Source organism: Anopheles stephensi, chromosome 3 (genome assembly GCF_013141755.1).
Source record: "Anopheles stephensi strain Indian chromosome 3, UCI_ANSTEP_V1.0, whole genome shotgun sequence".
Taxonomy (NCBI): domain Eukaryota; kingdom Metazoa; phylum Arthropoda; class Insecta; order Diptera; family Culicidae; genus Anopheles; species Anopheles stephensi.
Window position 1 is genome coordinate 17,424,204 of NC_050203.1, and position 15,561 is coordinate 17,439,764.

Consider the following 15,561-nt stretch of genomic DNA (forward strand, 5'->3'; position numbering starts at 1 on the left):
TGATAGCGTTGAAGCAGTAATGCGTTGACTCGGTCGGTGCGGTTGTTTTTTTTTTATCGTGTATGGTAATGTTTTCCAACTCAATTGAATGTGGCTTCGGTCGTTTGCGGCTCTCTCGGAATTCTCGGGCAAACGGTCACAGCCGTGCAAGTGCTTGATGCAACTTGATGAAGTTTTCTATCGAACAGACAGAACGGTATGGATGTTTCCGGACAGCAGTTGTTTGTCGGGAATTTTGTGTGGCGCAAGTCATCCGTTGCTGCAATGATGAGTGCATATTCTGAAAAGCGTGCGAGTTCAATTGCAAATGATTCACATGGACAAGAATTGATGGTTTGCAATACTGAATAAATGAGGTAACTTCACTAGGAGGAACCTGACCAGGTTTCCAGGTGCGTTCTGGCCATGGAGACTTGCATCGCTGCTCTTATCGATTTTAGTATGAAAACATGTTATAAAAGTCTTCCAACAATTGCACACAATTTCCACATCACGCTCGTTTTATTGTGTCCGAAAATCTAACCAATAAGTCAATAACCTCGCAGTACACTACACGCAAAGCAAAGGCTTAGCGTCCTGCCCCGGTGCGTCTGCCGGGAATTAGCCTTCGTTAATTAACTTTCCTTTGCCGGCACAAAACCCGGCATATAGCGGCGGCCGCTTGTTTCCGTGTACAGGAAAGGAAGTGTAATTCGATTGATTTTCCTCCCGTCGCGGTCGCGACCACGTACCAAAGTACTTCGTCGCGGGTGTAAAGCTAATATCGGCTTCAAGTGATGAGTAATATTGTTGGCCACCAAGAGTATGCTTCCAAGAACTCTCTCTCGAGGGGGTTTCAACCCGGAGCCCCCAAAAATCAAAGCTCCATAAGGGGGCAAGCAAAAAGGAAATCTCGTTCCAGTAATCGGTCGGCAATCACAGCATATTATGATTGTATGCGGGAGCCACCACCATAATAAAGCTTTTGATTTGGTTGGTCGAGTGGTGGAGTCCTAGTGGGTGGGTGGCGCTGAGATTCGTCCGCTATTATGCGTCCGTCATGGGCTATTGCCGTTTGGACGTACCTTCGCAAGGACAAACACTGATCTTTTTTTTGCCTGTTGTAGTGGCTCCGTCTCATTTATCTCTTTGCTCAGCGGGAGATCACTTACCAGCGTCGTGAAGAGACGGTTCAGCATACTCGTTCGTGGAAAACACGATGAATGGATGGTCTCGATGTATGGGCGGGCGATTGGAAAGCGCGAGGAAAGGACACCCCGGGCAAGACGCTAAGGATCAATCAGCAACGATGTTGGCGGTGGCGTCGACGTCGATGGTTCGCTATTGAGAGGCTATTCGATTCCGAACGAACGAGTCCGATGGGCCGGTCAGACGAGATACGGCGGCTGATATCCTTCATTTACTGTGTGTGTGGGTGGGTCCGTTTATAGTCCATTTATTATGGATGATTTCATCTCTGCTTATGGGACAGTAAAGGTGTATGTAGGGTTACCATTTAATGCTTAGTGCTTTGTGCATACACAGAAGCCCTGAAATTAGGTGTAAGTTTGTTTGGGATGTATTAATGATACGATTTTTATTAAAGAATCCTGGAGAAGGACACATGGAGATTACTGGATTCCTTGACTTAAAATACCACTAACTGGATAGTCGTACCTGTCCACAATGAGTAAATACGGAAGGGACTTTTCCTCCGGGCTGCTTCAATGTGTGTCTCCTGATTGATTATGTCCACAGACGTTAAATGTAATACAAAATGGAAAAAATAAGCTCAGGTTTCTTTCATTACTTCTGTATTTTCCAACGATCCTTTAACACTATTTGTACTTTCCAAAGTATAAAGTTAGCTAACTTCAATCCTCTTTCCTTCTCCCCAATTTCGGACAGTCACAAACAATATCGATTCCGAAAACCTATGACACCCTGTCTCCCCGCTTTTCCCGAATCCGTGCTCTCAAATTCTCTGTCCAGTGGGAATTTCTCGGAAAACGCACACACGTACAACAAAAACAGGGCACATGGGATGGCGTCGCCTACGCGCTACTACTACAGCTTTTATCAGCTGGCCTCACTATCTATTTCCTCCACTTCACACAGAGAGCTTCGATACGAAATGCCCTGTATGAACTCTGCTGAACGTCGTACGACCGGCAGCTACTGGTGAAGCAGCAGTACCACATGCGTTTGGCAAAAATAGATCCACCCCGAAAGATTATGATTGATTGAGCTTAATTAATTGGAATTGGATAAATCGAGCGCGCCTTCTTGCGTTGCCCGAGATAGATAGTGGCCAATGCGAAGGGCCAAATCGAGCGGACAAACTCGCCCGTGCTGTCACTGTTTTGCTCCGTTACCATGACCGAATGCGAGTGCACAACGATAGTGGGGCGCCGTCCTGTATGAAAGCGGGCGGTCGATGATGACGCCGGGTGGCAGTGGGTGTGTGTGTGATACGGTGGGGTGGGTGCACTCTGAAAAGTGACGACAGCCATTATCGTCCCCGTGCACAGTGCATGCTCAATTTAGGTGCAGCAAAGGGAAGGTTTTCATGGTGAATAAGAAGACTCGCCAAAGGACTTTTTCGTGTGAAAGAATTTTTCAACAATTTTTCATTGAACAATTGGATATGGATTCGGCCTAAAACTGAAGAATTCCTCTGGTGATTTCTTCGAGTAGAAAGTATTCAAAAGGAAAGGTCTATTTTGTGTGAGAATACAGCGAATGATCCATTGATATCACCATTGTGTAATTAATAAGATACACTCTCTAGGCTCTGATGGGCGGTCATGTCATGAAAATGGTACCGAACAACTCCACCCCTTAAAATTCTTTTAGATCGTCCGCATTGTAAGAGTAGGCTTAGAAGGTTCAAATTGGAAACAAGGAGTACTTGGAGTATAAAAACTCTGAAGCAATGGTTACTATAACCATGGAGCATTACCTTCAGAAAATTCTCCCAGTACGCCAATTCTGTACCGTACTGTGGAAATGCTTTCTAGCAACACACACACGCACGTACTCGCACGAAGAACGAATAATAAAAGCGAGCATCTTTCCAATCACTTTATCTCACATTGGTCGTTATCGGAGATAGTTGAACATGACGGGGCGTGGACGTGATTGGATTTGTTTTTCTATGTTTTCATTCGAACCGAACTCGTCTTTCTCTCGATGTGTACCGATTTGGAAGCGATGATCAAAAGCGTCTTTCATTACCTTCAAGCCCGTCCGTCGGTGCACCCGTATCCTGGAACGATGATGGGGTAGGTCGCTTTTGATGTCTGTCTCGTCCTGGTGGTAGGATAGGATTTCACCGGTTCAGACTTCTTCGAAGGGCTTGGTAGTGATACGGCGAAGAGGTCTATTTTTGGAGTATCGTTACAAACAAAATGTTACTTTCAAAGTCTGCGTTTAGGATGTAATCACTGTAGAGCGATGTTTGGTAAGGCCCAGAACCATTCCTCAAGTTTTGTGGATGGGCTCCCTTAAAACAACAGTTGCTATTGGAACGACACAACCCATTCTATTTGTGAGATCGTTTTTGAAGAAATTGAAACATATTTAGTTTGCGTACTCATATTACTTTTCGTCAGAATGTCTAATATATTTTCTTCGAACCAATGACGAAGATTACTTTTGAAGCAGTGTGTCTGAAGAGATGGATCCCAAGGTTTGCTCTGTCATGCTTCTTAAGTCAATACCTCTCAATCCACTTTATATCGCTTCGTTTATGCCACTCAAAATATCGTTGACATCCTGCTGACAGGCTCAATAAAAGAATGCACAAGTATGCCGCCAGATATCGTAGCAAAGCAGGACAGCTAGACCGAAACCCACCACTTCTAATCCCACCCCGGAATACGAAGTGTAATGGTCAGGTGGTAAAAGTTTCGATCGAGATGTCGAAGTCAGTGTTCGTCCCGGGTTCTGCGAAACGTTCGGTTGCGCGCACCAGTTCGGTAGGGCAGCAAAACGCAAAGCTTTGACAAAGCTTCGTGTAATCCTTGAAGTGACTTTTTGCTTTACGCCACACGCTGTCGAGTGTTGGTTATTTTTGGTATAGCATTTTTTGTTGTTGTTTGTTTCCGTTTTTGCGTTTGCTTCATGCCGGAAGGGACTATTGCGCTGATAGTAGAGTACGAAGATGGGGAATGGGAAGGTCCTGGCCTGGTACTTACTTTTGGGACGAAAAGTGGGCAAGCTTTTCATTATTGCTTTTTCGGTTCATTAGAACTTTCCTTCTTGCTGCTGCCGCTGTTGCGAGAGTGCTCGCAAGTTTGAAGTGTGAGGGGTCCGGACGCTTATCGCCTGGGTTTGTCATTTGTTGGGGCAAAGTTTGTGGTTTTTATTAAACGTTGCGAGAGTGTGTTTTTTCGGTTTATTTTTGTTTTACTCCCGAGAGTCTATTTTGCGTATTTTGGATGGCAGGGTTTTGGTTTTTGTTATTAAATTGGGAAAACAACGTTAGAAGTGTTTTTCCTTTTACTTGTTGCCCTTCGATGATTTTCAGCACGATTTTATTAGTTTGGAAACGGGGAAACAATGACGTAGCTGGATTTGTTTCTTCGGTAAACAAGATTATGCTTTTTTAATTGAATATCTTGCTTATTACTTGTTTGTGTAAAAAAAACCGGGATTTGTTTTTTAGAAATACTATTTTAATTTGGGCCTGCCAAAAAGCCCAATAATTTAAATTAAATTAATTAAAACGACCATTTGCTTTCTCTATTACTAAGTATTATTTAAACATTATGTTTAAGGGGCAATGATTTGTATTTTTATGGCTGGCATTTTGAACTTCATTTAATGAGTGAAAGGTCAGATTATGTATTTTTGAATATGTTTCAGAACATGCTTTATTGTTGCATAAATGATCAAGGCAAAGACTTTGAACAGAAAATGTATCTGTTGATGCACCATACAGATTTTTGGTCTCTCTATTTGTCATCTGTTTTATAGTAAATAAATGATGTATTTTGGCTGCTTTTGAAGTGGAAAAATGAATGCCTAGGTGTACTTAATCGGTTTATCATTCATCCCTAATAAGGATGGTAACCTTATTTGAATGTTGTAAGACCAGCAGAGGATTGTAGCTCACTACAATCAAACCCATACCTCTTTACATAAGATTTTGCGTATGTACAATATTGAATCATCATTAGCATAGGGTTTAATGATCAAGAAATTGATCCTAGCAGATTCAGCGTTCGCCCTATTCGATTTCGAATGACCATTACGACGCATCGAGAGAATCACCCATTGCCCAACACACAAACACACACACCTCCCAACCGACCCCCAAAGCGTGCCGAATCGATGAGCTAACGCGAACAACAGCGAAAACCTTTCACGCGAATAAAAAGTTATCGGTGTGGAATGTTTGCTGCTGCTGCTGCTGCTGCAACAACGCGCGCGCCCGTATCAACCCTCCGATGTGATAATGGCCACGGGAGAAGAAGTTATGACTGGTTTCGATGAAGGTTGATCAAGCATCGCCACCACCACCACCTGGTGGCGGTTGAGCCAACGGTGGCCATGATCTCGTCCGATTTTTTTATTTCTTTCCAATTTTCGGTTGCTTCTTGCCTGTGGTGCCCCCCACTCGGCTCGACGTTCTTCGACCAGCGCTCTCGGTGCGTCTCGACTCACATCGCAAACGATGCACGCATACATTCTTTTGATCGTTTTCTTTCCCATTATGTCGTTTACACGGCTACCTCCCCCCCCCCGCTCCAAACTTCCGTCCCCATTGGACGACAGGGGAAGAAGTGGTAGCAGAACCGGTTTCGTTGCTTCTCACCGTTTATCAGAAGGCCACACCAGTTTGGTTTCATGGTCAGAGTGTGTAATTTTTGTGCTGTGCCTTTTGTGTCCTTTTCAGGTTATGCTACGCGGCCCGACGCAATAAAAACCGCGTCACAAGCCAGCCGTAGGGGTTATGGGTGTGCATGTGCTATATGGTGTTTTAGTGTTTTTTTGCTAATTTAAAAAAGTTCGTCTTACAAAAAAAGGAAGCCGTCTTAGGAGACACACCCTTATTTCGGGGAAGAAAAAGAAAACAACCTGTCCATCACGTTAAATTCCTTCATCGAGTTCAAGATTGTTTTTTGGGCTTTTTGTTGTCGGTTTTGTTAATCCATGTTATCAACCGTGGAATGGTTATCAGTTTGCGCCTATCGGTTAGGCAATACGCATTACCGAATAACGATGCGACGCAAGGGTCGTTGTGCATGGTAGACAAGAGTTATGTGAATAAATTGTTCAAATAAAATTAAGGAAAATTTAACAAAATTACCTTACACAAACGAGCCATGAAAGCAAACTAAACCACAACTAATTACAGGACAAATTGAGCAAAAATCTCCAGTTTGTTTCACCAAAAGGTTTCCATGAAAGTATTGTAACACTTAATGGGTCAATTATTTTATTGAATAAATTAATCCTTTAAAATAAGTACGAACACCATTAAAATAATATCTGGCTTTGTGTCGAATAGCATTAAATTGTGGATAAAATGTGAACAAGGTTTGTAGCGAGTCAATATTTCACACGGTAAAACTAAGAGATATTTACTATCGAAGCTATTGAGTGTTTGTTTCGGAACCCGCGTTGTAGGCATCGTTAAATACATTCACTTTTCTCCATTGAGTCACAGTCGATAATTTTAATGATCATCCCTCATTGGCCTTAACTCTTGCCGTACTCTGGTACGTTGCTGTAAATGGGAGTGTAATAAAGCTTTCCGTGGAGCTTGCTGAAAGGACAGGCGAGGCTGAATGATGTTAATCTGATGGTGATAAAACATTTCACAAACCCTTTTACACCTTGGGAACGTGGCTGTGGGTTTCGTCTGTCTCAATAAAACAATAATTTATGATAACTTTTCTGCACAACGTGAGTGAACATCATGCGTTTGTGTTGGGGTATGTTTAAACATGCGTGTGGGTTTTTTGTAAGCGTTTATATCTTTTTCACCACGTAAAACACAAAAAAGCTCTCTGTGGTTGTTAGTGAACCGGTCATGTCTCACTATAGGGGATGGTTTGTACAGTGTTACTTTTCTCAACAAACAAACGTTTGTTTCTCAAACTGGCGCCATCGTGTGTACGTGAAAAACATGTCTTTTATCTAGTTTCCATTTATCCCATTTTTTGTTTACATCATCCTTTTCATCTTTCCAAAACGAAGCTTCCCTTTAATAAACACCTTCCTTTTTTCCTAAAGCAACGTGTGCACAATTCAATTTAAATTAATGTCCCCTTTTTCTGCTTTCTCTGCTCTTCTCTATTGCAGCGACAAAAAAACAGAACGGCACCACGATGCGCTCGAACAGCCTCAACTCGGGCTCCCGGACACCGCCGCTCGAGCGCAAGAGCAGCAAGTTCAGCGCGTTCGGCCGGCTGTTCAAACCGTGGAAATGGCGAAGAAAAAAGAAAAGCGAAAAGTTCGAGTCCACCTCAAAGTGTAAGTTGCGCGCTGCAAATGGCTGCTAATTGATTCCTGCTGTGCTGCCGTTTGTTGCCTTTTTGTTATTTTCTCTGGGTTTTATCCTTTATGTTTGTGTTTTCTGATTCTAACCTGCTGCACAACAGCCAAGTTTTGTTGTTCGTTCTTTTCATTTTATATTTTCCTTTCTTTCTTTTGTGTGTTCTAATTGTGTTTGCAAACTAATTTCACTTTTTCTTACTACATGAATTGTTGTTTGTGTTTTGTTGTGTATATTTTATTTTCTTTCAATCTTCCTTTTTAATAATTCTTCATTTATCGTTTGACACACTTTTAAATTATAGGGACCATTTGTTTACCGCATTCTTACTAACAATTGAATCTTGAACTTGCATTTCCATTTTGTGACATATTGCATTTTTCCTTACGTTCTTGTTTTCTCTTTTCTTTTTATCTCTTTTCCACCTCCCTTTCCAAACTGATTGCACGTGCGCCATCCCGTGTGTGTTTGCTCTCATCAATCCATATTTTGCGCCATCAATCCTTATACACCATTTCATCCCAATGGTGTTTTTTTGCTATCTTCACTATCTCCTGTGTGGAATATTTGAAATTAAAAAAAAACACACGATCAAACTCGTACGAAAATTTCCAACGGAAATGTGTGCAGCGCTCGAGCGGAAAATTTCAGTACGTGCCAACCGGGAAGAACTTGTACAAAAGGGCATTCTGCTGCCGGAAAGCCCTACATCTGCACTATCGATAGCTGGTAAGTATGCGGCGTTTACATCGCTTTTTTTTAAAAAAAAAGGTCATCTAGAAGGAAATATTGCGCTTTGACTGCTGCTTCAAAACCCGATCCGGAAAAATTAATTAAAAAATTTGAACAGGAGGGTTTCACTTGCGTTTTTTAGTTTTTTTAAGGCTTATGAGGCTTCTTTTATTATTTTCCGATTATTTCACGCATCGGGGAAAGTGGTTGCAATTAGTTTTAAATTTGAAATGACAGTTTCTTTTTCTTAACGCTTTTAAAGTTGCCATTTATCATTTGTTCAATTTTCGTTCTTTGCTTTTTTTTCTTTTCTGGACTTGCTGGTCCTTGCTGGAAGCTAAGATCTATCGAGTGGCCTTCACATTACTGTGCCAATTTCCTTGTACCATGTGTACCATTATCTGTGACAATGTTTTAATCGATGAGTTATGTCCATTTTTACTCTCATCATGCCGCTTCCTTGCCGATGGTATGCGCCTCCAATCGCTTGCTCCACTGCAAAACACATCAACAACAAATAACAACGCCAACGATAATACGCAATAACTGAAATTCCACCATTCCACACTGTGACGGAAACCGTTGTGCCACGTCTGTGTCGTCCAACGCGACCCGGCTGTCCGGATTGACACTCTTTTGCCTCTCGCATTGTGCGCTTCCCTAACTAACTTCGATCATCCCAACCAATCCACACGATGCAAACGAAACACCACCATCAAAATCTCCGAAGCCATTTGCATCAGTCCCACGGAATCGGTTACGTGGTCCACTTCATCTCACAGGCAATTGCAAACCTTCCATCATCAGCCACCGCCACCGCCGCCCCCAATGGCGTCGCTGCACTATCGAAGTCCAAGTAAGTGGTGTGTGTGTGTGGTGCTCTCTGTTCCGGTTTCCGAGCACATGCGAGCCCTGTTCCCATCCACGGGCACTCTGAACTCTCCGTTTGGGATCGTAGTTGTTCTCACTTTTCGATTTGGAGTTTTTTTTTTCGTTCGAGTGTACTGTGTGTTGTTTATGTTCCGTCACTGAATGTTTTGTTTCGTGCGTTGTTGTTACAGCAGCTGCAAGCTTGTATGCTGCCATTGTTGTTGTCTGTGTTATTCTAGTTTGGGTTTTTTGTAAGAGGGTTTTTTGTGTGACATCCATTGCACCGCAAATTGTTGATAATTAGTGTAATATTTTGACATATCTGTAGTGTTCGCTCATTCATTCTTAGAAAATCATCACACACTTCATACGATTTTTGCTTGATTTTTTTTCTGCACTCTGTCCTAGACAGTTTTTGTGACTTCCTTTTTAAATATTCATGCATTTTCCCCCCGTTCATCTCAAAATTCTTTAGATGAGACCTCATTATGAGTCATGGCCATTGTCATCCATTGTCACGCATTAGTCATTAAGCTGGCACTCTTCTTGTTCGCGCCCGGAAAAGTATTTACATTTGTTTATTTTAACCACTGCAAGAGATTTGTTGCATGATTGACGACAGTTTTTGTTTTCTTTTTATCATTGACCGGATTATTCGCCAGTTCTCTTGGATTTATACACTGGTTTTAATCGCATGCTTTTTATTGTTGTTGTGTGGCAGTAGTTATTAAATTGTGTGTGGTTGCTCTTACCTTGTACGGAGCGTGCCGTCCATTTTTGCCCGTGCTGCACTGACCTGCTTTCCCTTTTATATCGTATCCGTTTGGAATCAATAACAGTCAAATTGATTGAAAGACTAAGCGGTTATTATAAAATCAAATAAATCTTGTTACTGTTGAAAGTGAAAAAAATAATCAACCTGTACGATTAACTCTTCGCTATTTAAGGGAGAACAATTAATACGAGGTACCAAGTTTCTTCCTCTAGCAATTCTTCTTTACAAGTTAATACACTTTTTACTTCTCGTGAATCTTTGTTTTTTTTTACTGTAGTATATTGAGTAACATAAATTAAAACTCATAAAGGCATTCAGTTTTGTACATAAACAGATCACTGTACTCCCGTGGTGAGTTATTCAAGGCGAAAACCACGTAGAGCTATTCACCACGGCTATTTCACCACTACAGTAGCGCTACTTCTGCCGTTTGATTGACCTAGTGCTCCATAGATGGCGCTGCAATCGTAACATATGGTTGATATGAAATGAAAATTACAGCGGATATTTTTGCATGATCTTTTTTGTGCTGTGTTTTGCTTGTTTAAATTCTCAATGTTCTATTTCATTAAAAGTGTTAAACTTTTAATCATGAACAAAAATATCGAATCCAAGCACTTCCCTAACTTCCCTAACAAATTGAATTATCAAGCTGTGAACGAATTGATTCAATTTGGTTTGTTCGCATGTGTATAAAGTGCACTCTCAGCTTAATCCTCTTACAAAAGACCGTACCAACCGATGCACACATCGTATAACCAGTTACGGTGCGCCACTCATGTATCGATGGATTTGTGTTTTTTGTTGTTGTATATTACCGCTTTCTCACGCGTTTCTGTGTGGTTGTTTTCTCTACCCTTTCTTCCGCTTTTTCCAGACGAGGAGCAATACACGATCTACAACTCAGTGAACGGAACGAACGGTGCCGTCCTGCCAAATCTCGCAACATCCGCCACCGCACCAAATAGTACTAGCATAGCGAGCAACAACGTGCCTTTATCGCAATCGGCCCAGCAGATCAGCAGCCTCGGTGGTCCGGTCGGTGTCGGCAACCCGGTCGGTTCCCTCAACCTGTCGGCCATCTTGAGCGGCGGAGGCGGTGGTGGAAATATGGGCCCCGGAGGGGGGCAGCTGGTCCATTCGTCGACCGGTGGCAGTGGTGCGGGTGTTATTGGTGCGAACATGATCAGTGGTAGTACGGCTGGCAGTGCGTTGGCCAGCATTTTGACCGGAAGTGTTAGTTTAAGTGGTAGTGGTGGTGGTGGTTCTGGTGCCAGCGGGTCAAGTGGTGGAAATGGTGGACCGGGTGGTGGTGGAGGTGGTGGTGGTGGTGGTGGGGCCGGTGTCGTGCTCGTATCCGGCCTGTCACACTCGCAGTCGGCGCATCAGATAGGGCAGCCGCCACCGCCGTCGCTCGTACACGCGCAGCTTGCCCCCCATCAAGCCCTTCAACAGCAGCTGCAGCAGCATTTCGCGAACGTAGCTGCCAATGCCAGTGCCAACATGAATCAAGGTAAGTGGAGGATGTATTGATTTTTATTTAGACTTGGGGATGAACTCCAAATATTGGAGAGGGTATTACAAGACAGAGGTGTTTCGTCTGCTTTCATCTCAAGTGTTGAAAAGTTTTAATAGAATTTAGTTTTTGAGATCGAACTTTTGGAGCTAAATCTCTATAGCGTCACCTGCTTTATGGTGAGTACAGAGAAGCAAAGGCTCTTGAATATCTGCTCCAAAAATTGGACGACACGTAATATGCTGTTACAGACCATTTTTCAACCAAAACCCATCACACTTGACCTTTCACCGGTTGCTCCTTCCCTTAACTTGTAGACCAAAAAAAGGTTGAATTTTGGACGTAAGCTTACTGTACCGACAATGCTAGCCAAACTGATGTCCTTGATGATGGGTTGGTTTTATCTGTAGTGGATTTTGCTCTCTTGTTCGCACTCGCAAGCACCTTCGGTTTCTGGAATTCTTCTCTTTTGTTGTCAGGACGAAATTTTTGCCCCCTTAAACAAACAAAAAACCTCAGACATTTAACGAGTAATTTTACATCCACAAAACATTATCGTTATTCGGTTGCGACAAAAATGTGTGTAAAGCATTGTGTAGCCCATCGTGGTGCTTGGAACAGGGATGCTGTTTAGGAAATAGAATGTTCCATGTCTGCCCCAAAAAATGTCAGGGAAAATATTCTTTTTTCATATATTTTGAGAATGTCTTAAGAGAGCCTACTTGAAAGAGTTGTTTCGTATAAAGATATTTTGAATAGCTGACATATTTACTGGTGTTTGTGTGGTCTTGATATTTTTACTTTTGTAAGGACATTACTCAAGCAACTTACTGTAGTGTCGTTTTTGTAAAGCATAACCCCAAAAACGTACCCTAGTTTCCTAAAAGGGAAGACTTTTTCCGGGAAGCGTTCCGTATAAACATGCGAGAACCGTTTCAACCTCAGCACGTTAACGGTTAACACCGGGTGAATTATGTCTTTCAGCCTCCATCCGGAATTGTCAGTTAGTACTGGCTGAGATTGTACAATCCGTTTCTTCTCCTTCCTTTGGTCTCCTGTCTCCTTTTGCGTGTGTGTGTGAGCCGTGACACACATTTTAGCTCGATTTTCTGCGAATGCAACCACAACCAACCAGGCGCCTCCATGAAGTCATGCGAACGAGAGCATTTTGGAGTTTCGGAACACGCTTCCCGGAACCGGCGGTCTCTCTCGCTCTCGTTGCTTTTCTCAACGGGCCGGTATGCCCAATCTTTTGCTGTTGTGCTAGTTTCCCGGCCGTACCGAAAACAGCCTGGCGCATCTCGGAACCGTGGTCTCATTTTTAAGTTCCATTATGCGGGAGTTGGAGGGGTTTGAGTTGAGCGGTTCAACTTAATCCCTCTTATGAATTTCTGGCCCCTTTCCAGTGCTTACAAATCTTATGCCAGCCGGTATCGTACTGCTCGTTACGAGAACGAGTTTTCGGAAGGAGCGAGACTCACTGACCTACACTGCGGTGGGTTGAGTTTGCAGTGTGAACCATGCATTTGCTGGATTTCAGCTTCTTCCCGTCGTCTGCGAAGAGCTTCCCCTTGGTTGGTTTGGCCATATTGCTATTCTACAGAAGTGCACAAAACTGACGAACAGAAGAGTTAAAATGTCTGCCTTGAAATATCATGGCTAAAGGGAATCCCTTTTTGAAACGAACGACACCATGGAAAAGCAATATTAATTTCACCAATTTTTAATTGACAGCATGTGTCTTCCGAACTTTGACAGAGTAGCGTGAAAATATCTACTACTAACAACTTAGTAACGAGGCATGCGTTATCAGTTTTACAATCAAAAGGAAATATTTGTCCTATTCGCACATTATACTCTCAATACTTCACCTGATAAGGAGGTGGGAACCTCGCCCCGAACACGCTAAATATATCATCCTTATCTTCTCTGTCGTGCTCAATCGTGGCGTCCACTTGATTGGCGTTACGCTTGTGCTAATAATCGTCCCAGCTATTATCTATACTGACTGCATCATACATAACGTGCTCGATTGTTTGTTTTTGTATGCAGATACTCCACGGAAGTACTGGAATAGTCTCGATATAGAAGCTGATAATATTGCGAATATTTTTATTTGATCCTTTTATATGATGCAATAGGAGTGTGTTAGCTACAGTTCTCATCAATAAAAATCGAATTGTGACGGTAGGCTCTTTACAGACAACGTCAGCAAAACTTAAAGTATCCTAAAGTAAAGCCTCCCTACTACTATTTGAGCAACGACGGTGAGCAAGCATGAAATTATGTCGCACATGGAGCAGCGATAAGGTAAGGTCGAGTCGAAATCAATTTCGAGCTAGCTTAACAAGATCGGCCCCTTTTTTGCTCCCTTTTTATGGTCTGTCTCTCTCTCTCTTTCTCTTTCACACCATGTCAATGGAAAGAAATTATTCATACAACATGGGGGTATTTGCTACAAAACTGTTAAAAACTGAGAGGCGAAAAGGTAAATCGCTCTCGGCATTCGCTCTCGCCGACATTTTTAACCCTTCAAGTGTCTTTTGTGGTACCCTTTTTCGACCACCTATTGTGATGATGCTTAATCACTTGCTTAAGGTACGAGAATGCTATCGCGCTGTTGATAAGACTTGGGCAACCATTCGATCCCGGGGTGCCAATTGTGGTTGCGTATAAGATAACGATACTGTAAGCAAGAAGGGGGGGACAGAGAGAGCGTGGACACTTAATCCAGTCGATTCAAATAATTCAATGGAACCAGATTGTAGTAAATCACTTTTGCCGGATTGTTATCATGGTGATTGGAGACGGTCTGCGGCATTGTGGGGAGCGAATATCGACGAGATAACAATTTTGAACCTAATGCAAAATCTTATATAATTTATTTGGAAAATATTTCTTACCAGAGTAAATATTGCAAAACATATTACAACAAATATTCAATCAAAATTCAAGCAAGAGCTCCATTAAGCTCCAAGACGGGAGAGATTAGTTGCATTGCAAGAATTTTCCATTTCCATCGCGCTGCATAATGATCGAGCCAAACCGAGCTCGAGAAGGATAAATCTCGCGCAGTGGATTCAAAATATTTTGCATGCATGACAAAATACCGAATTCCAAACCACCTGAGGGACGGAAGAATGCGTTGCAGCGGGTGGCGAGTGCTGCCGGTCGGGGTACGAATGTTGTGTAAATGCGCGCGGCCTTAGCCAGCGACAACAGCGGGTGTATTTGTGTTTGCCGGCAGGATTACACTCACACACGCACACGCCACCGGGAAAAACTGGCGACTGTAAATCCGCATATCTGTGTGTATGCAGCGGACTGGCAGCGAACGGGGGATCTCTCGTACCGCACCACAACAAGCTCAGTATGCGCTCTCCCATTCCCGGAGAGCTCACCAACACCAAGCAAAGCGCTGTACGACAACGCAAGGGGTTGGGCGGCTTGTTAGTTTGGTTCGGCCATTTGTCGTACCTCCGTACTGTGTGCATCGGAACGGGGTGTGGGGGGTTTGAAAACGCGCGCGCCTTCCCGTCGGTCCTCATCAGTGTTGGTCCCGCTGTAGATGTGTTGGTTGGTTGTGGATGTAGTTTTCGCCCATCGGTTTTTGTGTATTCCGGTCAGTAAACAGCGGCCATTCGTGCCGTTCGTATCGCGCTCGCACTGTGGGTACGGCCTTTTGCTGGCGTTCTTGGGTGTTCCGGGTTTCCTTTTGCCCATAGTCGCCTCGGAGACCAAGCCAAGCCTCGCCAAGGGAATTGGGCAAATGTTGTTGTGCTTCTTAGGGCTGCAAAGAGGATACCTGTTTTACAATTTGGATTAATGTGGATGGGACGGAGTGTTTTGTGTACGGCACCGTAAAGTGAGTGACGAGTAGTAAGTAAGCAAAACCGTGACGGCATGTAAATTGCACCAGGCATTTCGGGATATCAGCTCGTGTCGGATCGTGTTACCTCGTCAGCATCAGGCGTTGCCGGTCTGAAGTCGCTGGAAATGGTAGTGGTGGTGGTGGTCCTGTTTTCGTTTGAATTTAATTGGGGCGATGGTTGTGAAAGTGTTACAGAATGATCCTTGTTGCTGTAGTGAAGAGAAGAAGAAGAAAGAAAGAGAGAGAGCGAGAGAGTGTGATTGTGTGGTGGAAAAGGAAAGCGAGGGATAAAGAGAGCGAGACGGGGATTG

General features: G+C 43.3%; 1 protein-coding gene across 8 annotated transcripts in view; it reads left to right on the forward strand.

The window, feature by feature from the left end:
- The window catches only part of LOC118513483 (AF4/FMR2 family member lilli-like), a 132,668-nt gene that overhangs the window by 41,395 nt on the left and 75,712 nt on the right, over positions 1–15,561 (forward strand). For 6 of the 8 annotated variants that reach the window (XM_036059297.1, XM_036059294.1, XM_036059295.1 and 3 more), the window contains exons 3-6: positions 7,294–7,464; positions 8,117–8,215; positions 8,949–9,074; positions 10,741–11,376. In XM_036059297.1, the coding sequence (XP_035915190.1) occupies positions 7,294–7,464; positions 8,117–8,215; positions 8,949–9,074; positions 10,741–11,376 (1,032 nt within the window). The remainder of the gene's footprint in view (positions 1–7,293; positions 7,465–8,116; positions 8,216–8,948; positions 9,075–10,740; positions 11,377–15,561) is intronic. The other 2 variants (XM_036059301.1, XM_036059302.1) reach the window with 2 other exon arrangements.